This window comes from Trematomus bernacchii, unplaced genomic scaffold (genome assembly GCF_902827165.1).
Source record: "Trematomus bernacchii unplaced genomic scaffold, fTreBer1.1, whole genome shotgun sequence".
NCBI lineage: Eukaryota > Metazoa > Chordata > Actinopteri > Perciformes > Nototheniidae > Trematomus > Trematomus bernacchii.
Window position 1 is genome coordinate 6732990 of NW_022987698.1, and position 23153 is coordinate 6756142.

Genomic DNA, 23153 nt, shown 5'->3' on the forward strand with positions numbered 1-23153 from the left:
TCTCCGTTGTAAAAAAGACGTTTGATCCCAATCGGACAAACTTAAAGCTAAGTTTAAAATGTATTTATATTACAGCACTTGTAATGTAATTTTTTTGTGTGATCCTAATTACCTTTAAATATGTACACTTGACCTTGAAAGACACCTGTCATATGTGCCCATTATAGTCTGTCCAAAATCAACCAAGAGGAAGTTCAGACGAAACAGAGAACAGGGACATTCAAATCGGTGGTAGGGCATACTGTTATAAGCAGAAGAAACAACTGCTGCTCAAATAAAAACAATCTGGGAAGTGTAACTGAATTAATTAAAATGTTTATGTTTAAAACATAAACAGCTGAAGTATTAACATATTACTGTCTTCTCTACCAATCAACGTGCTCCTCTAGACCATTTAAAAACGAAGTTCCGGTCAGCGCGCATCGATCTAGTGGGTGTGTTTGATTGGGGAACCCAATGTACCGTCTGATACGTCTATTATTTCGGTTTAGCCGGGCGGGGTAGGGAAGGGCCGAATACGTATAATCCCTTCTTTTGTGAAACTCAACACAGTACACCTGCGTGCCAGCAGGGTGAACGAATCAAACTCACCCAAAGGAGGGCAATCATCTGATAGGAGACCACGGAACCAATACACTACAATAATCCGTATTTTAAGTATTGTGCCCACAAAGTGTCTACTGTTAGAGAGCTAACTCTACCTAACTGTATTTAGGATGACATATAAGTACATTTAAATTACGTTCAATGTGTTTTCTCAATAGTATATGACCTACATGCATTTAACTGGTTCAAACAGATATCAACGAGCTTTATTTGGGTAGTAAAAACAAATATGCACCGAATCAGCATTAGCATTAGTAATGGTGTATAAACACTATGTTTGCGTGCGATAACACCACACACTGGGTGTACAATGACAGTAGAATTTGTGTGTCTACTTTTTTGAGCGGATGAACACAGTCTCCGGCTGTCACCTCTCGTCTCCAACTAGATAATTCGTCTTTGAGTTGAATGAGTGGACATGAACTGAAAGACTAGAAATTAATAGCGAGTATACATCAGGCGCTTTTTGAAAACATTTCAGCTTACAGTCATAACAAAGATGCAACGATGACTCAACCACAGCTGAATGAGTTCATTCCCCCTCCGGAGTGCCCTGTTTTTGAGCCCAGCTGGGAGGAATTTGCCGACCCTTTTGCGTACATCAACAAAATACGACCCATTGCAGAGAAAACTGGCATCTGCAAAGTGCGCCCGCCACCGGTGAGTGTTTACACATGTTGACAGTTATTACACTTTTTCTGGCTTTGTGTTTTGCTCTCAGCTGCGGTGGATAATTTAGAAGGCAAAGTTGTGTTTTTAGACAGCTTTCAACATGGCGGATTGCGGCTCCGAGTTAACAGCTAGCCGGAGCTCGGACTGTTGTGTTTGAGACAACCATAGTGAGGCACTCTCATACTAATAATTCGGATTAAGTTTTTAACCCACGAGAAGACAGACATGTGTTTAGTAAAACAGCCGTCTTTCTGGGCACTATTTGTAAAAAATTAATTAAAACGCTGAAGTTTGTCTGTATGTAAATATAATGGAAAGTGTTTACGTTAGTATCAAACGCTTCCTGGACTGGGCGCACGGAAATCGGCTCACCAAGATTCAAACTAATAACGTATCCACTGCTTTTGAACAGTTTGTTGAATGTAAAGCACAACTTTACCAACAGGATTTAATGGATTTAGCCAGTATGAGGTGACCTAGCGATCGTTAATCAGGCCTCTTATAAAGCTGCAGTTGTCTAACGTCACGTACGTGCACGGTGACCCTCTATGGAGAGACGCGTTGGGCTCCACGGACACTCTGGTTCTTTTAGCCTTATCCCGTCAGAAACACACTTAAATACGGTTATTTTACACTATTGACAACGTTGTTTTGGTAGCTAACTTTCCGAATAACCTCATATGATGAAACAACTCCCGGACTCTTCATATGTATATATATTTTTCCAAATTGAAGCATTATTTTTGCCACATCTCCCTTAAACGAGTGTAATTTTTTCCAGGACAGATAAAGTAATTTCCACAATGGACAGAATTGAAATGATCTCCTTATTTCTGATTTTGATGGAACAGGGAAGATGCTTATTCAAGGGTGTGTCCAAGCTTCCACGCAAATTAGATAAAGGGCAAATTATACTGAATTAAATTATACAACAGATTGATAATACCTTATTGTTTAATTTTGTCTTTGGTTTGATTGTACAAAGTCTGTCCTTTAAAATATTAAACATGCATATCTAGTAAAAATAAATGTACATGAAAATACAATACACAATATAAATTATTTTAAATGAGCACAATGTAATTGCCATGACTGATATCATATTGGCTGGCAATGTTTCAGTTTAAAAACATGAAGGTCCTGTTTGTATGTAGTCTGCCATCAGATTACATTAGGCTCATCTTTATATAATGAAGTAGCTGTAAAAACTCATTTTGCAGAGTTAAACTGAAATACAACCCACAAAAGGATAGATGAGGGGACTGCTTGGTGTTTGCTTGTCCAAAAGGAAAAGTTGCATTTAAATGCATGGCTGGAAGTGTGCAGCTAATGTAAACAAAAGAAGGCTTTGAGCAAAGATTGGAGCTGATAGTCGCTTCACATGGGATAGACCGGGGGGAGGGGGGGGGGTGCTGGTTTCCTATTTACGGCACTGTTTGGACTAGTGCAACATGTCTTTATAAATACATGCTTCTTGGGTAATATTAAGCTGTCTTTGGCTCTTTTCTTGCTGTATCAAATGCACATATCTCCTCTGTGGGACGAATAAAGGTATTCTGATTATGATTATCATGAAGAGGTATTTGAGTGACGGAGTTATAGCCTACTACTCTAGCCTGAAAAGCTTTAAAGCCATCACGGCAAGCCGTTTGTGTTCAATGGCATCTTTATGAGGGGTTTTAAAATGAAGGTTTTTAAACTTAATACCATATGGTAAAAAAGCAGCATGGCCCAAAAGTTCAAACAAGAGGCCTGTTGCTTCTTCTCCTTCTTCTTGAGTGTTTATACTGGTATTAAAAAAACAACTTGTATCAAAAGAAGAGAAAAGAAAATCACAATTTAAAACCTAACTCCACCATTTGTCCCACACTGTGTAAGCACCATTGTCTGCAGCCCCATGTCATGCACCAGCATTTTCTACTGAACATCCAGACCAACATTTGGCTGCAGGGTGGTGTGTGGGCCAAACAAAACCAATAAACGATCTTAAATCCTTCAGCAATGGGAATCTGGGCGCATGAGAGTATTTCTACTAAAGCACATTTTTAGGTGTTTTGAGTTTGTTTTGTGTTTTTATAAAGAGGACGCTGGAGGCTTGTACGGAAAGGTTCACACAGTGTAAATATAACATCCTCTGTGTTTTAGAATTGATCTTGCCTGAGATCTAATTTTCCTTTTTCTCTAGCATAAACAAAAAAAAAAATATTTTTTTTTTAAAGGGAAGAAGCCATTACACCACAACCTGTCTTTGATCAGTGATTTCTGCGCACTCAGAAAGTGCACAGTATTTCCTCCACGGTTTGCACGGGTCACATTTTGACTGTAGATGTTAGTAGCACATATGCACATGTTTTTTAATCTTAGAGCTGTTTGTGGTTCTCTACACACCAACAACAAAATTGCAATTACACTTTTAACTAGTGTGGTCATGCTTATATTTGAAGAACAATAAAAAAAAGAAAGCATTTCCACATGTTTTAAAGTGATTGTTTTTCTTTTGTGCCAGGGCATTTGTGGTTCTAATCCAGCTTTGTCAACAGACGATAAGGTTGTGTTAATGCGGCCATTGTTGCTCCTACTCTGACCAGCATTTCCATCGTAAGAAAAAGAGCCTGACCAGACCAGCCCAGTAAATCTTATGTGCAACATTTTAGGCTGCTAATCCCACAGTAACTTGGCATGCAGCAGGTGGTCAGTTATAAGAACACGTTGAGTTTAAAGAACGATATGCCTCTGTTCCCATTAAGATTTACTGTGATGGCTAAAGTCTGAGTGAGATTCAGAGCTGTAGCCCCCCTGATTTTGAGGCCACCTCAGTCACATGATCAGTTTAAACATCTTGTATGCCAATTTGGCTCGTTCACTTTTCAACACAATGTAATGTCAGTTGGAGTCTGGCTCTAAGATGTGAGCTTGGTGATTTGAAAGAAAACGTAATGACATTACTCGGTTACTATACACATGTAATAACACGTTAATGAATCCCCTTAAATTACACTGAACTAAGAGTAAATGAAAGCTTTAAAATGTAATAATCTAATAAAAGTTATTTCTAATAAACATTGTAGATACAGGTTTTAGTAATTGCTTTTGAGAAATAATCTAATAGAAAATATGTACCTTGCCAACATTGCGGATACGAGCCACTTCAGGTAATCTTATTTGGATTGGTATTTACAATGCGGCCTGGTTGTTTAAATACACCTTCCTGAGCCCAGAATCTGAGCCATTAAATAACCAAACATCCAGTGGAAGGCCATTTAGCCTATTTAGAATTTGGTGTTTTTTAAAACATCTGAAACGGTGTGAAACTGGCGAATGCACCGTCAGCTGAGAATGATTCTTACATGCTGTTTGAAGGGCGAATCCGAAACCTGAAACTTATCTCGGAGATTAACATTTCTGTGTGTCCCACAGTGTCAGAAACGACTGTGTGATGTTGGGGATATTTGAAGAAATAGCTGGATTATTCAGATTTAACATGATTAGAGTTGTGTTAATACAAATAACAACTATTTAGCTACCAAAGGAAATAACTAGGTCACCATATACCATTTTCAACTTCCTGACAACGACACATCTTCTCAGGTTGTTTTGAATTCTTCTGTAAATACTCTCTCTGGTGACCCATCAGCAGGAATGTGGTATCACACATTCTATGATGTAAAACTGAGATGATCTTGCGGCCTCTCGGGGCCCCCATGCTCACTAGTGTCGCAGGAAGTTGTGGAGTCTAGTGTGAGTTGGTTTGTTTTGATATATTGTGCAAGCATTTTAACATCAGATCTGTTGGTTAGTCTGTCAGTACGACAGATGACGGGGTTACGTTGGTGTAGTTAGCTCCTTTTCATAAGACAGTCGGCAACAAAAGAATATATATTATTATATGTTTCATGGAATTGCATTCTGTTGACAATTATGTATATGTATTGATAAATAGGACAGTTTTATTTAAATGCTCCAGTTTTGCCTCTAGTTTTATGTGTGCAATCTAATTGTCAACATTTAATCAACCATTATTAGATTAATATTGCCCAGCATGATTCCCTGTGCACAGCGGGTTTGCACCGACGACACGCTACGACTTCCTGTACGTCTGCCTTTAATAAGAGTCTGTTGGTTTACTAGCTAACTGCACTCTCTTGGATGTGCACTGTGGCTATCGTCTGTTAAGTATTAGATTTTTAAGATTTTTACAAATATAAAATGAAAGCAACAGCTCAAATATATTTTTCTAAATAAAAAGAAAAGCCTAGTTCTCTGAATAGTTTTATATCTATTTAAGGAAAGGTATTTTCATGGGATTGTTTAATAAAAACAAATAACTATAATAATACCAGCCTTATCTCTGAAGTAGGTTTGTTTTGAGTGATTTTATTTGAACTACTCATCATCTCCTTGGGGCCTTGTATCACATGATGTACTGTTGATGAACAAATGAAATTACAAAGAATTCTGTTTAAAGATTTGATGTAATCTTTTTGCTTAATAAAATGTTGTTTACCTTTTTTGTTTTCTCCCAGCAATGGCAGCCACCATTTGCCTGTGATGTTGACAGACTGAAATTCACACCACGGATACAAAGACTTAATGAATTGGAGGTAAATTCATTTTGTATATAATAAATGATATCCACAAAATGCAAAAAATTGAATTTGGAGTGAATAAAACAATTCTGTCATTTTTTAAATTGTATTCTTTCATTTTACATTTTAAGTCATTTCAACAATGTTTCACGCGTTGTATTACATTTACCTTGTTTGGAAATGTACAAATAATATACAGCTTATAAATATCTTGTAAATATGTGTTATGCTGTATAGATTGTGTTGTCCTTGTTGAGAACTAAATAAGAACATGTTCAATACGCAATCTTAACTTTTCTTTTTCTTCTCTTTTAGGCTCAGACCAGAGTAAAGCTCAACTTCCTGGATCAAATAGCGAAGTTCTGGGAGCTTCAGGGATGCACCCTGAAAATCCCTCATGTGGAGAGAAAGATTTTGGATCTTTACCAGCTGAATAGGGTGCGTGAAAAGTTGGGCTGGCTTTGAAATCAGAGGCCTGTACCACGAAGCTGGATTTTCGCTTAGCCGGCTAACTTCAGGGAAATCTCGGGCTTTCCGGTCCTACGACGCTGGTTCTCTTTTTAGCAGGCTAGATTTCCATGGTAACTTATGCTGAGCGGCAAACCTGCTCCGGAGCAGGTTAGGTGGCAGGCTAAGAGATCAACTCAGTGAAAGCACCGCCTGCTGACCAATCAGAGCTCCGTGTGCGGAGTTTAAAGCGATCAATTCATATTACAGGATAGAGGAAATACAGAAAAACTGCCGTTGCAGGAAAGACGGCCGGTCAAAATCAACTGACTGTGTGAACGTGAAAATTAATAGAATATCCCCTCCCATCTTCAGAGCAATCTGACTATTATAATATTAGCGTTAAGAAAGCTTACTTAAATATCTGCCACAACATAAGTAACCGGATCAGAGTAACATTAAGTACAGTCCGTGGCACTGTGAGTGCAGACGGCGATGTGTCCCATTATCATTCATATCACATCATAATGTATCATATATTTCCTTATCTGAGTCAGCTTCTTGAGCCGTATCTGGCCGTGCAACACTCACAGTGTCACATACTGTATGCAGAAGTATTATTTTAAGCAACACATTAAGTTGACGAAACACTCGAGTCAAATGTAATTAAAGTCAGATCGTGTCTTGGACGGGGGCAGTGATTTCATAAACCTGTTAATGAACGCATTCAAACACTTTTTCTTTTACCAGCTGTATTCACCTTGCAGGTGCAGCTATGTGGCTTTTATCCTGGATAAAGTGTTTAAGTCATGGATGTTTAAAGTTTAACTTCTTCATATTTGACTAATATTAAAGTTCACTTTTCATTCAGGAAGTATGACGCTGCGCTGTCAGTACGCTTGTCCGTGTTTGTGATTGGTCGAATGCTCCAAATACCACCCCTTTCATGTGAACGCGCACCTAACTAGATAGGCTTGAGCAATCCACTTGATAACCAGCGTCGTAGTACAGTTTAGCCAGAGCGCGTATGTTTTGGATTGGGCCAACCGGCTAACTCAAACATATCCAGGTTAAGTTGAACCAGCTTCGTAGTACAGGCCTCAGGACTCTATAAAGGTGTATTTGTGTATGCAATCACAATAAAGTGTGTGTTTACATGTGGATGTAAAACCACCTCTCCCGCATGGAGACTAAATGGGTAATTTCTCTTTTTTTCATAGCTGGTAAATGAGGAGGGAGGCTTCGATGCCGTCTGCAGAGAGCGGCGCTGGACTAAGATATCCGTCAAGATGGGCTTTGCTCCGGGGAAGGCTATCGGCTCTCACCTGCGGGCCCACTATGAGAGGATCCTTTACCCATACAACCTGTTCCAGACTGGAGACAATCAGCCTGTACGTCCTATATCTCTAACTATTCATTCCCGACTCTTTCTCTACCAGCTCAATACACTCAGTATTGGTAAAGTCGACATAATTATACAACATTTCAATCAATCTAGACTAGCTGAAACATCAACAAGATTGCGCACCCAAAGCAAAGAAAGCTAAATTCCAGCTATGGGGAAAAATATTGTAGTTGTCGTTTTACATTTTTTAAACTACATTTTATTCTTGTTTTATTTCATTAACATTGATATTTTAAAATAGTTGTCTTATGTTAGTCATGGAAAATAAGAAATATCACAAATACATTTGGTCATAGTTTTTATAACACTGTTTCACAAAGATGCTCTCCACTTCCACTTAGCATTTCTTGCTTTAATGAGGTGTATTTAAGGAAGTGGTGGCAGGATATCATATTGGTACCTATTATATTTTTCTCAGTGTGCAATTTGTTTTTTCGTTTAACTTAACAGCAGGTTGAAAGAAGTTTCACATCAACCTTTTCCTCCTTGCAGAGAGCCACCCTGACCAACGACACTAAAGATAAGGAGTACACCCCTCACGACCTGCCGCAGCGGCAGTCAGTGCAGCCCCAGGAGACCTGCAGCATCGCTCGCAGAGCCAAACGCATGAAATCAGAAGTGAGTCCCATCTCTCTCTGACACTGTAACTTATGCCGTGCATATAATAGTATGTGTATGATATGCAAATGTGTGTAAATCTAGATATTTAGACACATTTCATATTCAAATGCAACCCACACACGGGTGGGCTTTGACAGACAACCATCTGTTTTGAACTTTAATAGTCAAACCTCTTGTTTTCACACCAGTTGTATAGTCTAAAATAGTATCCCTCATATCTTAAGGATCCTGTAATCAGTGCAAATGTTGTTCTCTCTGTCTCTGACTCTCACTGTGACTCCGACAGAGAGGCTGTGTGAAAACCGAACCAGGGGAAGTTTGTGAGAATCGTCCAAATCTCAGGAGGAGGATGGGAACATATGCTGGCAAACATGAACCTGGTGAGAACAAAGCAAGCTGTAATGCTCGGTGTATAGAGGAAAAGAGGAATTTCTGACAGACTGTATGGGAGAATCTTAAAGCCTTCATTAATCCGTCCTCTGTGTTTCAGTGCGGATGGCAGTCCCTGAGGTGAAACGGGAGCCCATTAAATATGAGGATCCAACAGTTTATGGAGAAACTGTATTAGACCAGAAACCTCCTTCAAGTAAAGTAAGTGCATCGTTTGCATTTAAGTGTTAGCTTACACTCCGACAAATGTGTTGCACTCTGCTGTAAAACAAACACATCAAATGCAATTGCACATCACACAATGAAAGCTTTGATCTCAACTGTGCTGTCTCCTCAGGTGGACCAGTACATGTGCATGGTTTGTGGCAACGATACTGCTGAGGACCGGCTGCTGCTGTGTGACGGCTGCGATGACAGCTATCACATCTTCTGTCTGATCCCCCCCCTCCACGACGTTCCCAAAGGAGACTGGCGATGCCCCAAGTGCTTGGCTCAGGTGAGCTGCAGCGCAGGGGGAACTAAATCCTGGCAGAGATGCTCCTAATTGGAACCGAGAGAATAATCATCTGCAAGTTCTTCCCGAATTCTACACAACTCCCGAGTGTTTTTATGTTTTCCAGTTGTCTGTAAGCCCTGTTCTTGTGAAGGTGATATCTCAGGAACATCTGGAGGGATTTCTCTCATATTTGGGCTCAAGGAAGAACTGATTAGACTTTAGTGGATAAATGTCCCCACACATTAGTGATCTCACATAATACAATTGTGGCCATAACTCATTTGTTCATATTGTGACAATTTAAAAATAAATGACTAACAGTGATGACATTTTGAAAAGACAAGGATGTGAACTGACTGTTTGGCGAAGGCATACCACCATAATGCAGTAATTATAGTTGAACTTTATTTTTCATCTTCTTCTTCTTTTCTTTATCAGGAATGTGGCAAGCCTGCTGTCGCTTTTGGCTTCGAGCAGGCCAGCAGGAGCTACACCCTCCAGTCTTTTGGAGACATGGCAGATTCCTTCAAGTCGGATTATTTCAACATGCCAGTTCATGTGAGTTTGCATCACTGGTTAATTAATATCCAATTAATTTAAATTATTCTAGTAATTTATAAGGCAGATTGCGGGAGGTCTTTGAGGGAAAAAAGTCCTCAATTCTCTGTTTCTTCTGTTTTTATGATTTTTTTTTAATCTTACACAAGAATGCTTTGATAACACAGAGAGTCCTGTTTGTCTTATCTGATGTTGCTCCCCCTTCTTACACATACACATACACATACACATACACATACACATACACATACACATACACACATGCACACACAAACACGCACACACATCCTGTGAACAACTCTTTCGGCACAAAGAGAGTGAAATAAATGAAGAGGAAAGAGGTCTCCTTTAGGGGAGAAAAGTCAGTGAGCAACAAGTTTAAGTAGATTATTTTTCCAGCTAAACTCCTGAATACAACACCAAACTCTTAAAGTGGACCTATCATGCTATATTTTAATAATATAGTGTAGGACCATACCTATATAAGACATACTTTTTTTCCTTCAAAATACCAAACAGATCATGCATTTTAGCCATGCCTCATTTTGCTCAATTTGACAATTTCTAGCTCTGTTTTTGCAAGGGCAGATTCAGTGAGAACAGCACCATCTACAGGCCTGGCATATGTACTACAGCGTCTCCAGCGCTTTCGAACGGCAATGGCCGTGGTTGTCTCCTCCTGATTGGTGGAGTTGGCCCAATAGCCGTAGCGCCACCGTCCTGACGTCAGGACAGTGTTCAAATCTGGATCAGTTTTTATCAGATCCGTTGCAGCCCCTTTTTTAGAGATTTGGGTATGGAGGAAAATAGTGAGGGTTGTGTTTTCTGACACTTGGTGAGTTCCCTGGAACACCGGGGACACATATTCATGTATAAAAGACGTACAAAAGTGCATTTTGCATGATAGGTCCCCTTTAAAGTTCAACATAAGATGAAAAACATTCAGACTGCTTGGTGAAAAAGATGACATTCTTGTCATGAGTCCCATCAGATGTATTCTGACGTGTTGCAGCGATAACACAGGAACACTTCTCTTGATTTCTCTGATCTTGTGATGAGCTCTGGTTTCTGGACTAGTTCTCACTACCACACCATGTCTCCCTGTGTGTTTCAGATGGTTCCCACTGAGCTGGTGGAGAAGGAGTTCTGGCGTCTAGTCAGCACCATCGAGGACGATGTGACTGTGGAGTACGGAGCAGACATTGCCTCCAAGGAGTTTGGGAGTGGTTTCCCTTTGACCACCAGCCATTTCGAAGTCTCTCCTGAGGATAAGGTACAATCTGTCTGCTGCTATAGGCATGATGTATACTAAGTGTTTTTAGGTCAGAAAATATGAATGGTTCATATTTTGGTGTCTTTAAAGGTAGGGTAGGTAAGTTTGAGAAACCAGCTCGAGTGCGCTAGAATTTGAAAATACACAACCGGAGAAAATCTGCCACTTCCTTACAGAGCCCCTCCTCCAACACACACGAACGCGCACATGACCAATGAGGGCACGAGATAAGTTTGTGCACAGATGGAAGGCTGACAGGCAGGTAGGCCATCCAGTCATTTTAGCCGGCTAAAATGATTGGTCGTGCTTTTTACAGTATTACGGCTTCCACAGATGACATTTTTTTAATGGATTTTTTTGTCAAAGCACTTAAGATATTCATTGCTATCGGGATTTTAAGAGCATTCCATGGAATATAACAAAAAGTGTATCTCGAGCCGGTTTCTCAAACTTACCTACCCTTCCTTTAAAGTATTTTTGAATGGAAGACAATGATTGGAATATTTCTCCAACACTGCCTACACAAATATTGATAATACAAGCAAAAATAACATTGGAATGTTGTTGGGTTTTTCTTGTCTGGTTGCTGGGAAACTTAACAACAATATGACCAGTTTTACCAGTGTAATCACTACAATGCCCGCTGGAGAAAGCTTTATTTAAATAAGAATTGAAGTGGATATTGAGACCTGTGTGTGACCTGCAGCATTACCTGAGCAGCGGCTGGAACCTGAACAACATGCCGGTGCTGGATTCCTCCGTGCTGACTCACATTACAGCCGACATCTGTGGCATGAAGTTGCCCTGGCTGTATGTGGGCATGTGCTTCTCCTCCTTCTGCTGGCACATCGAGGACCACTGGAGCTACTCCATCAACTACCTCCACTGGTAGAGTGCACTCTATTGTAGTCATTTTAATGTAGAAGTTCCCTCTTGGGGAGTAATTTGATACTTTAACAATAAATTCAGTTTTGTAGATTTAATAATTCTTCCAATAAATGTGTGTGTCTTTGCTTTTGAACTGTTTTTACTGAGCGTTTTGACCGTATTTGCAGGGGGGAGCCGAAGACGTGGTATGGGGCTCCAGGTTACGCCGCAGAGCACCTGGAGTCTGTCATGAAGAACCTGGCACCGGAGCTGTTTGAGTCGCAGCCCGACCTCCTTCACCAGCTGGTGACCATCATGAACCCCAACACGCTGATGAACAATGGCGTCCCGGTAACCTGCTCTCACTCTCACTCATTTATTATTCATAGCATTTAACTGTCTGAAACAAAGCAAGATCTTTACCTACTAAGTGTGTTGACGGTTACTATAAACCAAATATAATGCTCCTTTTGTATCAACAATGTAAATATGTTGCAATGTCTTACCACTTGTTTCAAAAATCTTATATTAATACATTATCAAATCAAACTACCGTATAGAGGTTATAGGATTCAACGTGGTCTCTGTTTCATCCTAAATACTAAGGATAATTTAAACACGTGGCCTGTCAAACCCTTACGTCTTTTCTTTTCTTACTGTTCCCATTACTAGATCTATCGCACAAACCAATGTGCAGGAGAGTTTGTCATCACTTTCCCCAGAGCTTACCACAGTGGGTTCAACCAGGGCTTCAACTTCGCTGAAGCTGTTAACTTCTGCACCAATGACTGGGTAAAAAAAACTCACTGGAAAAAGATTTCTCTGTTTTCACAATATCAGATCTTTTGTTTATACTTCTGCAAAGTCATGGTGATTAATCATATTGAATGCTTTTAGTTTTTTGTAAAGAAATATGTATTTTCTCTTGCAGTAATATAAAAGTATGCTAATAAGGATTGAAAACCAAAGTGGTGAAAAAGCTGTAAATTGTTGATTTTATTTGTGTAGCACCTTCCCTGTCGAGATGCAGCCTAAAGGGCTTGAAATAACTAAATAATTACAAACTATTTTATAGACACAGATCATATTGGATAAACATCAGATTTTGAAGTTCAGACTAAACTCACTCGTCTCTATATATCCTGACAGATGCCCATCGGCCGCGAGTGTGTGTCTCACTATCGCGACCTGAGCAGGTACTGCGTCTTCTCGCATGACGAGATGGTTTGTAACATGGCGTGCAAAGCGGACACGATGGATGTGGAGCTGGCGTCAGCGGTGCAGAAGGAGATGACCGTGATGGTCCGAGAGGAAGAACAACTCAGAGGGAAGATTGACAAGATGGTAAGAAGTTTATGTCCACCCATTCTTACAGTTGAAAATAGATATTCAAAAGGATCCATTCGAGAAAGCCTTACAATTCTGAAGGAGATTTCTTTTTGTCTGCACAGCTGTCTCATGTAGTTCCTCTGTGTGCTCTGCAGCTCTAACGACTGTGATCTTTTTTCCCCAGGGTGTGGTGCAATCTCAACAGGTGGATTATGAAGTGCTCCCAGACGAGGAGCGGCAGTGCTGCAAGTGTCGGACCACCTGCTACCTGTCTGGCATCACCTGTGCCTGCAGTCCTGGCAAGATGGTCTGTCTGCACCACGCCCGGCACCTCTGCGGCTGTCCTCATAGCAACATGATACTCCAGTGAGTCTCCAGTAACCACAACAACTAAACACACCGCTGCTGAATTTATCTTGTGTGTGTTATTACTACTTTTATGAATTATCTGCATCAATTAAAGTCTTGAATGCTAAATGCTGTTTGTTCTTCTCTGTACATTTAAATGAATTAATTCAGGAAAAAGAATCTGACCGAATAACAGTTGCTTTATATTTCTGTCAATTGTTCTTAAATAAATCATCAACCTCAACAATATTAAGAAAATCCAACTTGAAATGGGCAGCTTTGCTGAGATGGTGTTGATAAAGAGTAAAATAATGTAACTGAGGCACTTACTATGTGTCAGCAAAAACGAGCCAGACTTTGAATGTTTGTCTGCAATGTAAATTATTCTATCACTGATTTAAAGAGAAAACAATTGTTCCATGAAACCAAATGGGCATTTTTATTACACTTTAATCTAAATATAAGATTGAAAACAACCTTATCCTGATAGCTCTTACAGTACAAATTGTGTTTTCTAAATCATGTTTTGTCTTTCCCTGCAGTTACAAGTTCAAAATGGATGAGCTGTACTCTATGATGGCATCAGTGACGCAGCGCGCAGAGTCCTATAAAGAGTGGCTCTGTAGTGTGCAGGACATCCTGGAGAACAAAGGAGACAAGAAAAGAGGTAAGACTAAATATATTCCGTTATACAAAGCTCAGTTATCCCGAGTATATCCATCTAATTTTAAAGGTATTATTGGCTACATTTCCAATTCAAAATGTCTAAAAACGACATGACCTATATTATATATATTTGTAGAATTGTGTATTAAAATGATCTCAAATGCTTCACACCATTGTATTAAACCTACTGTGAGCCAGCCACGCTGTATTATATGACTGCACCTTATATTTTATATTATTTAAAAGTTTGCATTGCTTTCTGGTTAGGTTTGGAAGAGCTTCACGGCCTGGTGGAGCAGGCAGAGACGAAGGCGTTCCCACAGATCAGCCTCGTGGATCAGCTGCGTGTCATCGCCTCAGAAGCTGATAAAGTTGCTGCGATGGCCCAACAGCTTCTCAATGGAAAGAGACAGACAAGGTGCCACATTGAGAGGCTTGACATTCTTTTCATAATGCATCACATCCACATTGTTTAATCGAATATTGATGAACCAGTAGAGTGATCTTTTTAAGTTAAGATACTTCTCTGTCTTTGTGTTTTTAAATTACTTTATAATTGTAAATACTCTATCCAATCATTGTATGAGGTTTTCGGTGTTATTTTACTGTATTTTAAGGTTCCACCATTGTAGTTTGAGGATATTATGTTTTTTTAAATTTCAGCTGTTGAAGATAATCATGTCATTTTGATGATGGTTTTATAGATTTGTTGAACTTTTTTTTTTTTATGTCAGGTATCGTTCAGGAGGAGGAAAGTCTCAAAACCAAAACGAGTTGACTGTTGAGGAGCTGAGGTCTTTTGTCCGACAGTTCGAAAGCCTGCCCTGCAACATCCGACAGGCTCCTTTACTGAAGGTGAGTAAACTTGGATTGTGTTTACATGGCTGCCTGAATCTTAAATATCAATGATGTTGAATTGAGGCTAGTCTAAGCAGTCATATATCCGTCTCTGATGCCTCTTGAATGTGACTTCCAGGACCTGTTGACCCGGGTGGATGACTTCCAGCAGCGCAGCGAGGGTCTCCTCTCTGATGAGGCTCCCAGCCCGGCGGAGCTGCAGGACCTGCTGGACGTGAGCCTGGGCCTGGACGTGGAGCTGCCCCAGCTGCCCCTCCTCAGGGAGAGGCTGGAGCAGGCCCGCTGGCTGGAGGCCGTGCAGACAGCCAGCAGCCGGACAGAAAGCCTCTGCCTGGACACCATGAGGAGGCTGATAGACCAGGGGGTGGGCCTGGCCCCTCACAGCTCCGTGGAGAGAGCCATGGCTCGTCTGCAGGAGCTGCTGACCGTGTCGGAGCAGTGGGAGGAGCGGGTGCTCGGCCTCATGGAAGCCAGGTGAGGACAAAGAGGGGGACCGGGTGAAGCCCATAAACGTTGTGAAAATAAGACAAATTAAAACCAGCACAGATTCAAACGTTTTCACACACTTATATTGGTTCTTAAGTGACAATAAGAGGAACTTGGAGTTGCTACAAATTTTGTTTCCGATTGACTTAAAATAATGGCATCAGACCTCAAGCGAAACATGAAGTAAGCTTTAATGTGGTGAATTAAAGAGCATCATGGTGTTGTGACAGTGCTTGACCCAGACAGAAATTTTGTATGGAACCAGACTCAGGCATAGCTAGCAACTCATATGATCTGGTACTTGATCTGTATATAAACCCTTAAAAGATGCCCTTTTTTCTTTTTAACTAAGAATCAAAACTGCAACACAGAAGAGAAATGATGTGACACTCGAACATTAGATATTGTAAAGAACCTGAACATGTGCTCATGTCTCTTCACAGACCATGTCACAGCTTAGAAACGCTCGAGGATGCCCTACAAGAAGTAGAAAACATCCCTGCATATCTGCCCAACTGTCTGCAGCTGAAGGACGTCGTCACCAAGGCCAGGAAATGGCTCAATGAAGCCGAAGCACTTCAGGTAAAATATACTTCAAAATACCCTTCACTCATAAATGGGCGGTGAGACCAAACTGAAAAGGTAGAGTAGAGAACTTTGGTAGGAAACCCATGTTAAACTAAATATAAATTATAGCAGTATTATAAGATAATTTACAAATGTGCCTTTGGATGCCCGTTGAACTTGATCAGTGCTGAATGTACTCAGAACTTGGCCTGAGATGGTTGAGTTTGGATCATAAATCTTATGTGTGCACGCTAACAGCTCGGGGGTCGTATTCCTGTGGTGGACAGCCTCTCTGAGCTGCTCCTCCGAGCGGAGGGCATCCCAGCGAGGCTCAACCCGCTGAGTCGGCTGGAGGCCCTCGTCACTGACGTTCAGACCTGGAAGGAGAGCGCAGCCAAGACATTCCTACTGAAGAACTCGCCTTTCTCTCTCCTTGAGGTATAAACAGATATTCATATTTTTTCTCATTTCAAATCTGTGTCCCAATTCTAACAGGACTAATTCATATTGTATGCTTTTATGTTTCCAGGTGCTTTGTCCGAGGTGTGATGTAGGAACCGTACATCCAAAGTCGAGGACTAAAAAAGTAGCAAAAGAAGCTACACCGATCAGTAAAAAATCTTCAACAAAACTGGAGTCCCTTTGTGACGTGGAGAGAGCGCTCTGTGAGAGCAAGGACTCCGCCTCTGCTGTGAGTGGAGCTGTCGTTGTTCTCAGTACAGCTGTGTGACTGTTAGATTAACTGAATATTAAGATTTCTCATAATAAATGCAACTGCATTATGATACTAACTGTACCCTTTTGTGTTAAAAGTGTTCTAAATGTGCAAGAAACCTTACCATCTTAAAATTCTTACTCTATTATGCTGATAAAAGGTGACTTGAACTGCAAGAAGTTCAGGTGACCTAGAGTCCACCACACTTCAGTTAGACTTTCACACTTAATACAGCGGCTTAAATTATTGTATTAATCCAAAATGACCCTAAATTACCTTATATGGGATATTTCTCTCTGGGGTAGAGAGTTTACAGCTTAATGTTACCGGTTCAATCCCTTCCCCCTCCTCTCTCTCTAGTACTATTAAATTCAAGCTGTAAAGATAAGATTTGAGTCTAATATTTATAGTAATAAAAAAAAAGACTGAGAAAGTAGTGACAAAACTGTCCTGTTTTGCTGCCTGTCAGACAACATCTACTCCCCCCAAAAACGACCAAACAGCCTATGGGGCGAGCAGTCACTTTTTTTTTACCATTATGCCCGCCACATAGCAACGAAGGGCAGGAGGGATTCCTCAGAAGTGAACAGTTAAACATGATTGTTTTATTTTAAATAATTGAAACTAATCCAACACAGTGTGGTGATATAACCTTGAGAGCCTTTCCTTATTTTTTCTGTTTCATATCTTATTACACTGAATATCTTTGGGTTGGAGACTTGCCAACAAGATATTTAAAGACATGTATAGTCTTTGAGTAAATGGGATGGAGATTTTTTACTATTTTATGGCCTTTTTATGCGAATAATCTTAAAGATAACTTGAAAATCAATCGTTGATGAATGATATTATTGGTTGTGGTCTAGTCATGAGAGTGTAATGGGACATAAGTGATTTGTTTTAATGAGTTGCCTTTACTTTCTTGACAGATGGCCACTCTTGCTGATGTTCGCCAGAGGGAGATGGAGATCTTGTTGTCTCTGCGTACTTCCAATGAGTTCAAGTTCATTCCTGCTGAAAACTGTAGTGCACTTAGTGTTTGCATCTGCCAAAAGGCCCCTTCAGGTGCCATGATGCAGTGTGAGCTTTGTCGAGAAGTTTTCCACTGCGGCTGCGTCACAACACCCCCCGACCTCGAGTACGGCCAGGCCTGGCTCTGCCCGCTCTGCCAGCGGTCGAGGAAACCCCCGCTGGACAAAGTGCTGCCGCTGCTGGCCTCGCTGCAGAGGATCCGGGTCCGGCTGCCAGAAGGGGACGCCCTGCGCTTCCTCATCGAGAGGACGGTGCGATGGCAGCACCGAGTTCAGCAGGCCTGCACCGAGGGGGCGCTGGAGAAAGTGTCTAAGACGGTCAGTACTCTTATATTTGAATAGAAGAATGTCTTGATTGTTGTTGATTATATAATTCAGCATCAGAGTAGAAGTGGAAATCATCAGACGCCCAACGTTACAATATCATCATAATACTTAACTTTATGATATTGTTGGGGTGTATACATTTTGCAATATGCTGAATATTGTGATAACATGGAGATTCATTCAATGTTCAACTGCCAAATGTGCAGTTTGTTAATGTCTGTTTTTGTAATAAGATATTGTTTTTGTTGTGTTTTGGATTTGTTTCTGTGGTCTCCATCTTTGTTTTGACTTACTTCCTGCCTATCCAGCTGACCTCATCTGAAAAGACTAGCACCTAGTTGACTAAAAAAAGCAATTATAACTAAAGAGATTAATTTGTATTTGCAAACCATATCCTTCACATAATAAAATATATACTTGGCGTTTGTTTAATGTTACAATATTGCCAAACTATGCTATATTGATTTCCCCCCACCTCTTCTTCAGAGGGTCTGTTTGAATTATGAATGACATCACCATGCAGACACACCTGTCACGCCTCACTGTCGGCATACTAAAGATGATTGTTTTGTGTTTCAGGGGAGAGTTGGACCGGCACTATCTTCACATCTGACTCAGGAAATAAACGGTTCATTTCTCCACACGGATCACCAGTCTGTCCCACTCCAGGGTCAGTGTTAAAGCTTCAAGCTCTTTCCATCTTTGTATACTTTAATTATTTTGTTAATTTCACCTCTAAACTCTCCGATCTTTGTCACAGGTCTTGGTCCGGAGCTGGAGGAGCTGATGGTGGAGGGATTCCTGCTGCAGGTCACTCTGCCTGAAACCGAGCAGCTGTACAGATACCTGCTGTACAAACTGGCCCCCCCGCCCTCACACAGCTCCCCCTGTGGGACCAACACAGAACCGGACCAACCGCCTCAGAGAGGGAGCCCCCAACACAACAAGGTAACGACCAAACACAGCAGAATTTGTTGTTCTGAATCACACAGTAGTTTTTGTGATATTTATCCGGCTGAGACCTGGATTAAAAAAGGTTTTTTATATTTTGATTTGATTAAAATAGGATGTAAGAAACATATCACAAAGAATGTTTACCTCAATAATGTTATATATATTTTTATTTTATTTCCCTATATATTTCTAATTAAATCTTTCTCGTTAAAGGAAAATCTGACAGCTCAGTATCTTCCTCAAAATCCTGACCGCGTTACTCAGTGCTCAGTTCCCTAAAGAGGACTATTGTTAATAGTTATTATTACTGGAAAAAGAGAAAGACCAAAACCCACTGTCTGCCGCAAATCACACTTTAACATATATAACATAGTAAAGACTCTCAACAATTTAAATAAATAATAATAATAAATAATAACATCTCTACTAAGAACAGAAACGATATATCTTTCTTCATTAAATAGACCACTTAGTCCCCCCCCCCACTGTATTAAAAAGGCAGAAGATGTGTTCTGTTGGCCCCTTACCTATGTGTGTTGCTCTACAAATATAAAAACAAACAAACTGCATGCATTGTGTTTGAAATGCATTGTGTTTGAAATGCAGGCCTTAGTGTTGTTCAGAGTCTCATCATTTGATGTTTTCACACAGAATGGAGTTTCCAGTGTAAAAAAGGAGCTGTTGAACGGTCAGAACAAAAGGACCAAGCGACGTAAGGAGAGCTCCGACTCGCAGCACAGCGAGAAGGCCAAGAAGTTCCGCAAAAAGAAATCCAAGAAGAGCAAAGAGAGGAGCGAAGAGAGGAGCGAAGAGAGGAGCGAAGAGAAGAGCGAAGAGAAGAGCGACGAGAAGAGCGTCGAGAAGAGCGACGAGAGGAGTGTAGAGAGGAGCGAAGAAACCAAGCGAACGTGTTCTCCGTCACACACGGTGTCCGACCACGGCGCTTCAGACTCGGATGAGGACTTCTCGCTGTGCGCTGCACCGTGGTGCAGAGAGCCAGAGGGAGACGAGGTTTGTTTTATTTCAGTCAACTACATATACTACAAGCACGTAGACCTGTCACAAGTTTATGGTATTGACTTATTGTACAATATATAGACATGACCGTGATCATTTTTGCTGACCTTAATATTGCCTGTTGTGGTAACATGTGTGTTTTCTTACATATGAGTCATTATTTAGGCCAGGGGTGGGGTTGACCATTTGGTACGGCCCTCGAGGTCATTTATAAACACACGCAAAAATAATTAAAGAAATCTAGACCGCAAAATAATTAAAAAATCGAGTGCCTGTTTTTCCTGGCCAAGGTCAGGGTCCTTGAACACAACACGAGCCTAACGTGTCATCACGTGGTATATGTCTCGTCTGACAGGGGTGCAGTTCTGACGGAAAATTCCACTTCAGAAATTGCAGTACCCATAAGGAGCTGTACACATGCTGCAGTTTTTGCGTGGCTGTGTCTTTAGTTGAAAGCCCAGTGGCGATCTGTTCATCCGTCATACTGATCATACAGTCAATAACTTTGTTGTTATTAGCATCTGGTTATGCTAACGAATATAAGAAGCTTTTTCTACAACCAGTGATGTAAATGTGCAGTGAGGCACATCTTTATATGATCCTTATAGTAATAAAAAAGAGAATAAAGGAAAAACTGGTATAAAATACTATATGACAGTATAAAAAAGTTGTTATTAATAAACAAGAATAGAGTTTAAAAGGGGAGTAATTTGTAAAATATCCATAAAGAAAAAGAAAATCTGTTTACAGTTCTGCTTCATATGGGTGTTGAGAGAGGTATCCATAGATCTCTTAATGTTGCTCTCAAAGTGCACCAGATTGATGCTTTTAACTTCAACATTTAAAAAAAAATCTTCGCGGGGGAGCATGCCCCTGGACCCCCCCAAGAGGAGGTTAGGTCCACCCCCCACTTAAATCATGTCCACATGGATAGGAAACTAAATACATTTGCACACATCTTGTGTCCATATCTTTCTGTTTTGGTGGTCATGCCACAACCGTGCACGTGCATGCATGCGTGAGTCATGGTGAGATATCTGGATTAAGAGGTTGCTTTTTCTTTGCACAGCATGAAAGAAAGGCGAAATGAATGGGCTGTGATTTTATTAATTTTAAGCAGAGGTTGAGTTTAATAATTTGTACGGCCCTCGGAGGATGTTGTAAAAATTGAAATGGCCAATTGAGAGGAAAAAGGTTCCCCACCCCTGATTTAGGCCAACATGATGCCGTATAAAGAGCAGGGTTTTCCTTCCATGATTTGACTTGGGCATTGTGCGGACATTGCGTTTTTGGCATAAAATCTTCTAAAAGTGACAATGTTGTTTATCTCAATTATGTGTCCGACAATATATTGTACAACAACTGTATCTATTGGGACCGGCCTACATACATACTACTACCACTACTACATTAATGGTCGGTGTCTTTAACTGATTTATGTTGTTGTTTTGTTGATGTTTTTTTCTCATTATTTTGCTTTTAGGTGAACTGGGTCCAGTGTGACGGCAACTGCAATCAATGGTTCCACCAGGTTTGTGTTGGAGTTTCTGCTGACCGAGCAGAGAAAGAGGACTATGTTTGCATAAGCTGCACACAGCCAGAGTTCGACAGAGGGAAATGAAGACCAAAAAGTGACTTTGAAGGATCAGCAGTTTTTGTTGCAAGCCGCAGCACTTAACGTGCACACCTGAACTCTGTGTGCTCCTGTTGCTTCTCCCCCTTTACCTTCTGGCTTGCCCTTAATGAACTTAGTGAACCTGGTGCTATTTACTGTTTTTATTTTCTCCAGAGTTACAAAAGACTTCTGTCACTGATTTTCTTCACATGGCTGATTTTTCAGCCAATCAACTAATCTTTTCTGCAACTTTCCAAGACTCGATGCAGATGTACAAAACAGCAAAATGTTTCAACAGCGCAGGGATTTTTCAACCAAAAACAAAATGACAATTTGACGTCACATTTTAGAACTGCTTTTTTATTTTACATACATCTGAACAATGTGAAACTTATCTTTCTCTTGTAGAGTAAATATTATTTATCCAAGCAATAACTGAACTGATGAATTGAGGTTCAGTTTTCACCAGAGGTATATTTGTGCTCAGAAATTCTTTGAGAGAATGCCTTCTTGAAGCAAAAACCCTGAAGAATTCACTTTATGAATCCTATGATATTACACAGTTCAATTTAAATGTATGAACAGAAATTGTATCAGAAACCAGAGCATCTGTTTGTCTGAGATTGTTTATATAATACTTTCAAAAGTAAGCACCTAATATTTGCCCATATCCCTTAACAAATCATTGACTTAGTCTGGGTCCCTATTGCGCTGTCTGCAGAGGGAAACAAGATCTTGTCGCCGGGTGAGCCTGCGATTATGTTCACAAAATAATAATGAACTGTCCGACATCAAAGGAATGTACATTTTGTTTTAGGGTGGATTTTCCCTTATATGGTTTAGATGAAAATATTGTGTTGACTTAGATTTAACACACTGTGTGATTAATTGCCACGGGTATCTGACCTTTTTCTGCTCCTTTCGGTAAATAATATAATTAATATGTTGCAGTTTGCATTATAAAATAAAAAAAATATTTGTTCCCATATGCCTGGACTCGTTCATCGCCTTGAATGTCTTCAAATGTGAATGTAAAATGTTTCGCCTGCCGGAGATCTTTGTGATTTGATTTTGAATACCTCACAGTATCTTTAAAAGGGAAAATGCATTTTTGACAAAACATACTCATAATAAAATATAAAACAATGCATTCTATAAGGTGTTTATATAGATACAAATACAATATATTTATTGTTATGCTTTCCATCGCATAAAACCAGTAAAACTCACTTTTAAAGACACCGTGTGCAGTTTTCTTAAACAGACAAAAATATTTCTACATTTTAGGCGTTATCAAGGTGTATTGTACATATTGTGTG

The 23153-nt window shown here is 40.3% G+C and overlaps 1 protein-coding gene across 2 annotated transcripts; it reads left to right on the forward strand.

The window, feature by feature from the left end:
• The first annotated feature begins 970 nt into the window (after window positions 1-970).
• kdm5ba (lysine (K)-specific demethylase 5Ba) lies at window positions 971-22822 on the forward strand. 2 transcript variants are annotated; one of them, XM_034139394.1, is made up of 27 exons: window positions 971-1266; window positions 5802-5879; window positions 6180-6302; window positions 7532-7702; window positions 8167-8334; window positions 8624-8717; window positions 8828-8928; window positions 9065-9223; window positions 9662-9781; window positions 10896-11054; window positions 11761-11942; window positions 12110-12272; window positions 12594-12713; window positions 13071-13265; window positions 13435-13616; window positions 14141-14265; window positions 14532-14682; window positions 14999-15119; window positions 15241-15596; window positions 16052-16190; window positions 16434-16613; window positions 16705-16866; window positions 17820-18239; window positions 18828-18918; window positions 19009-19196; window positions 19854-20213; window positions 21703-22822. In XM_034139394.1, the coding sequence occupies exons 1-27, from the start codon at window positions 1114-1116 to the stop codon at window positions 21838-21840; spliced, it is 4599 nt and encodes a 1532-aa protein (XP_033995285.1). In that variant the 5' UTR covers window positions 971-1113; the 3' UTR covers window positions 21841-22822. The 2 variants fall into 2 exon arrangements, with proteins under 2 accessions (XP_033995285.1, XP_033995287.1); XM_034139396.1 differs by having other exon boundaries at window positions 8209-8334.
• Window positions 22823-23153: the final 331 nt, after the last annotated feature.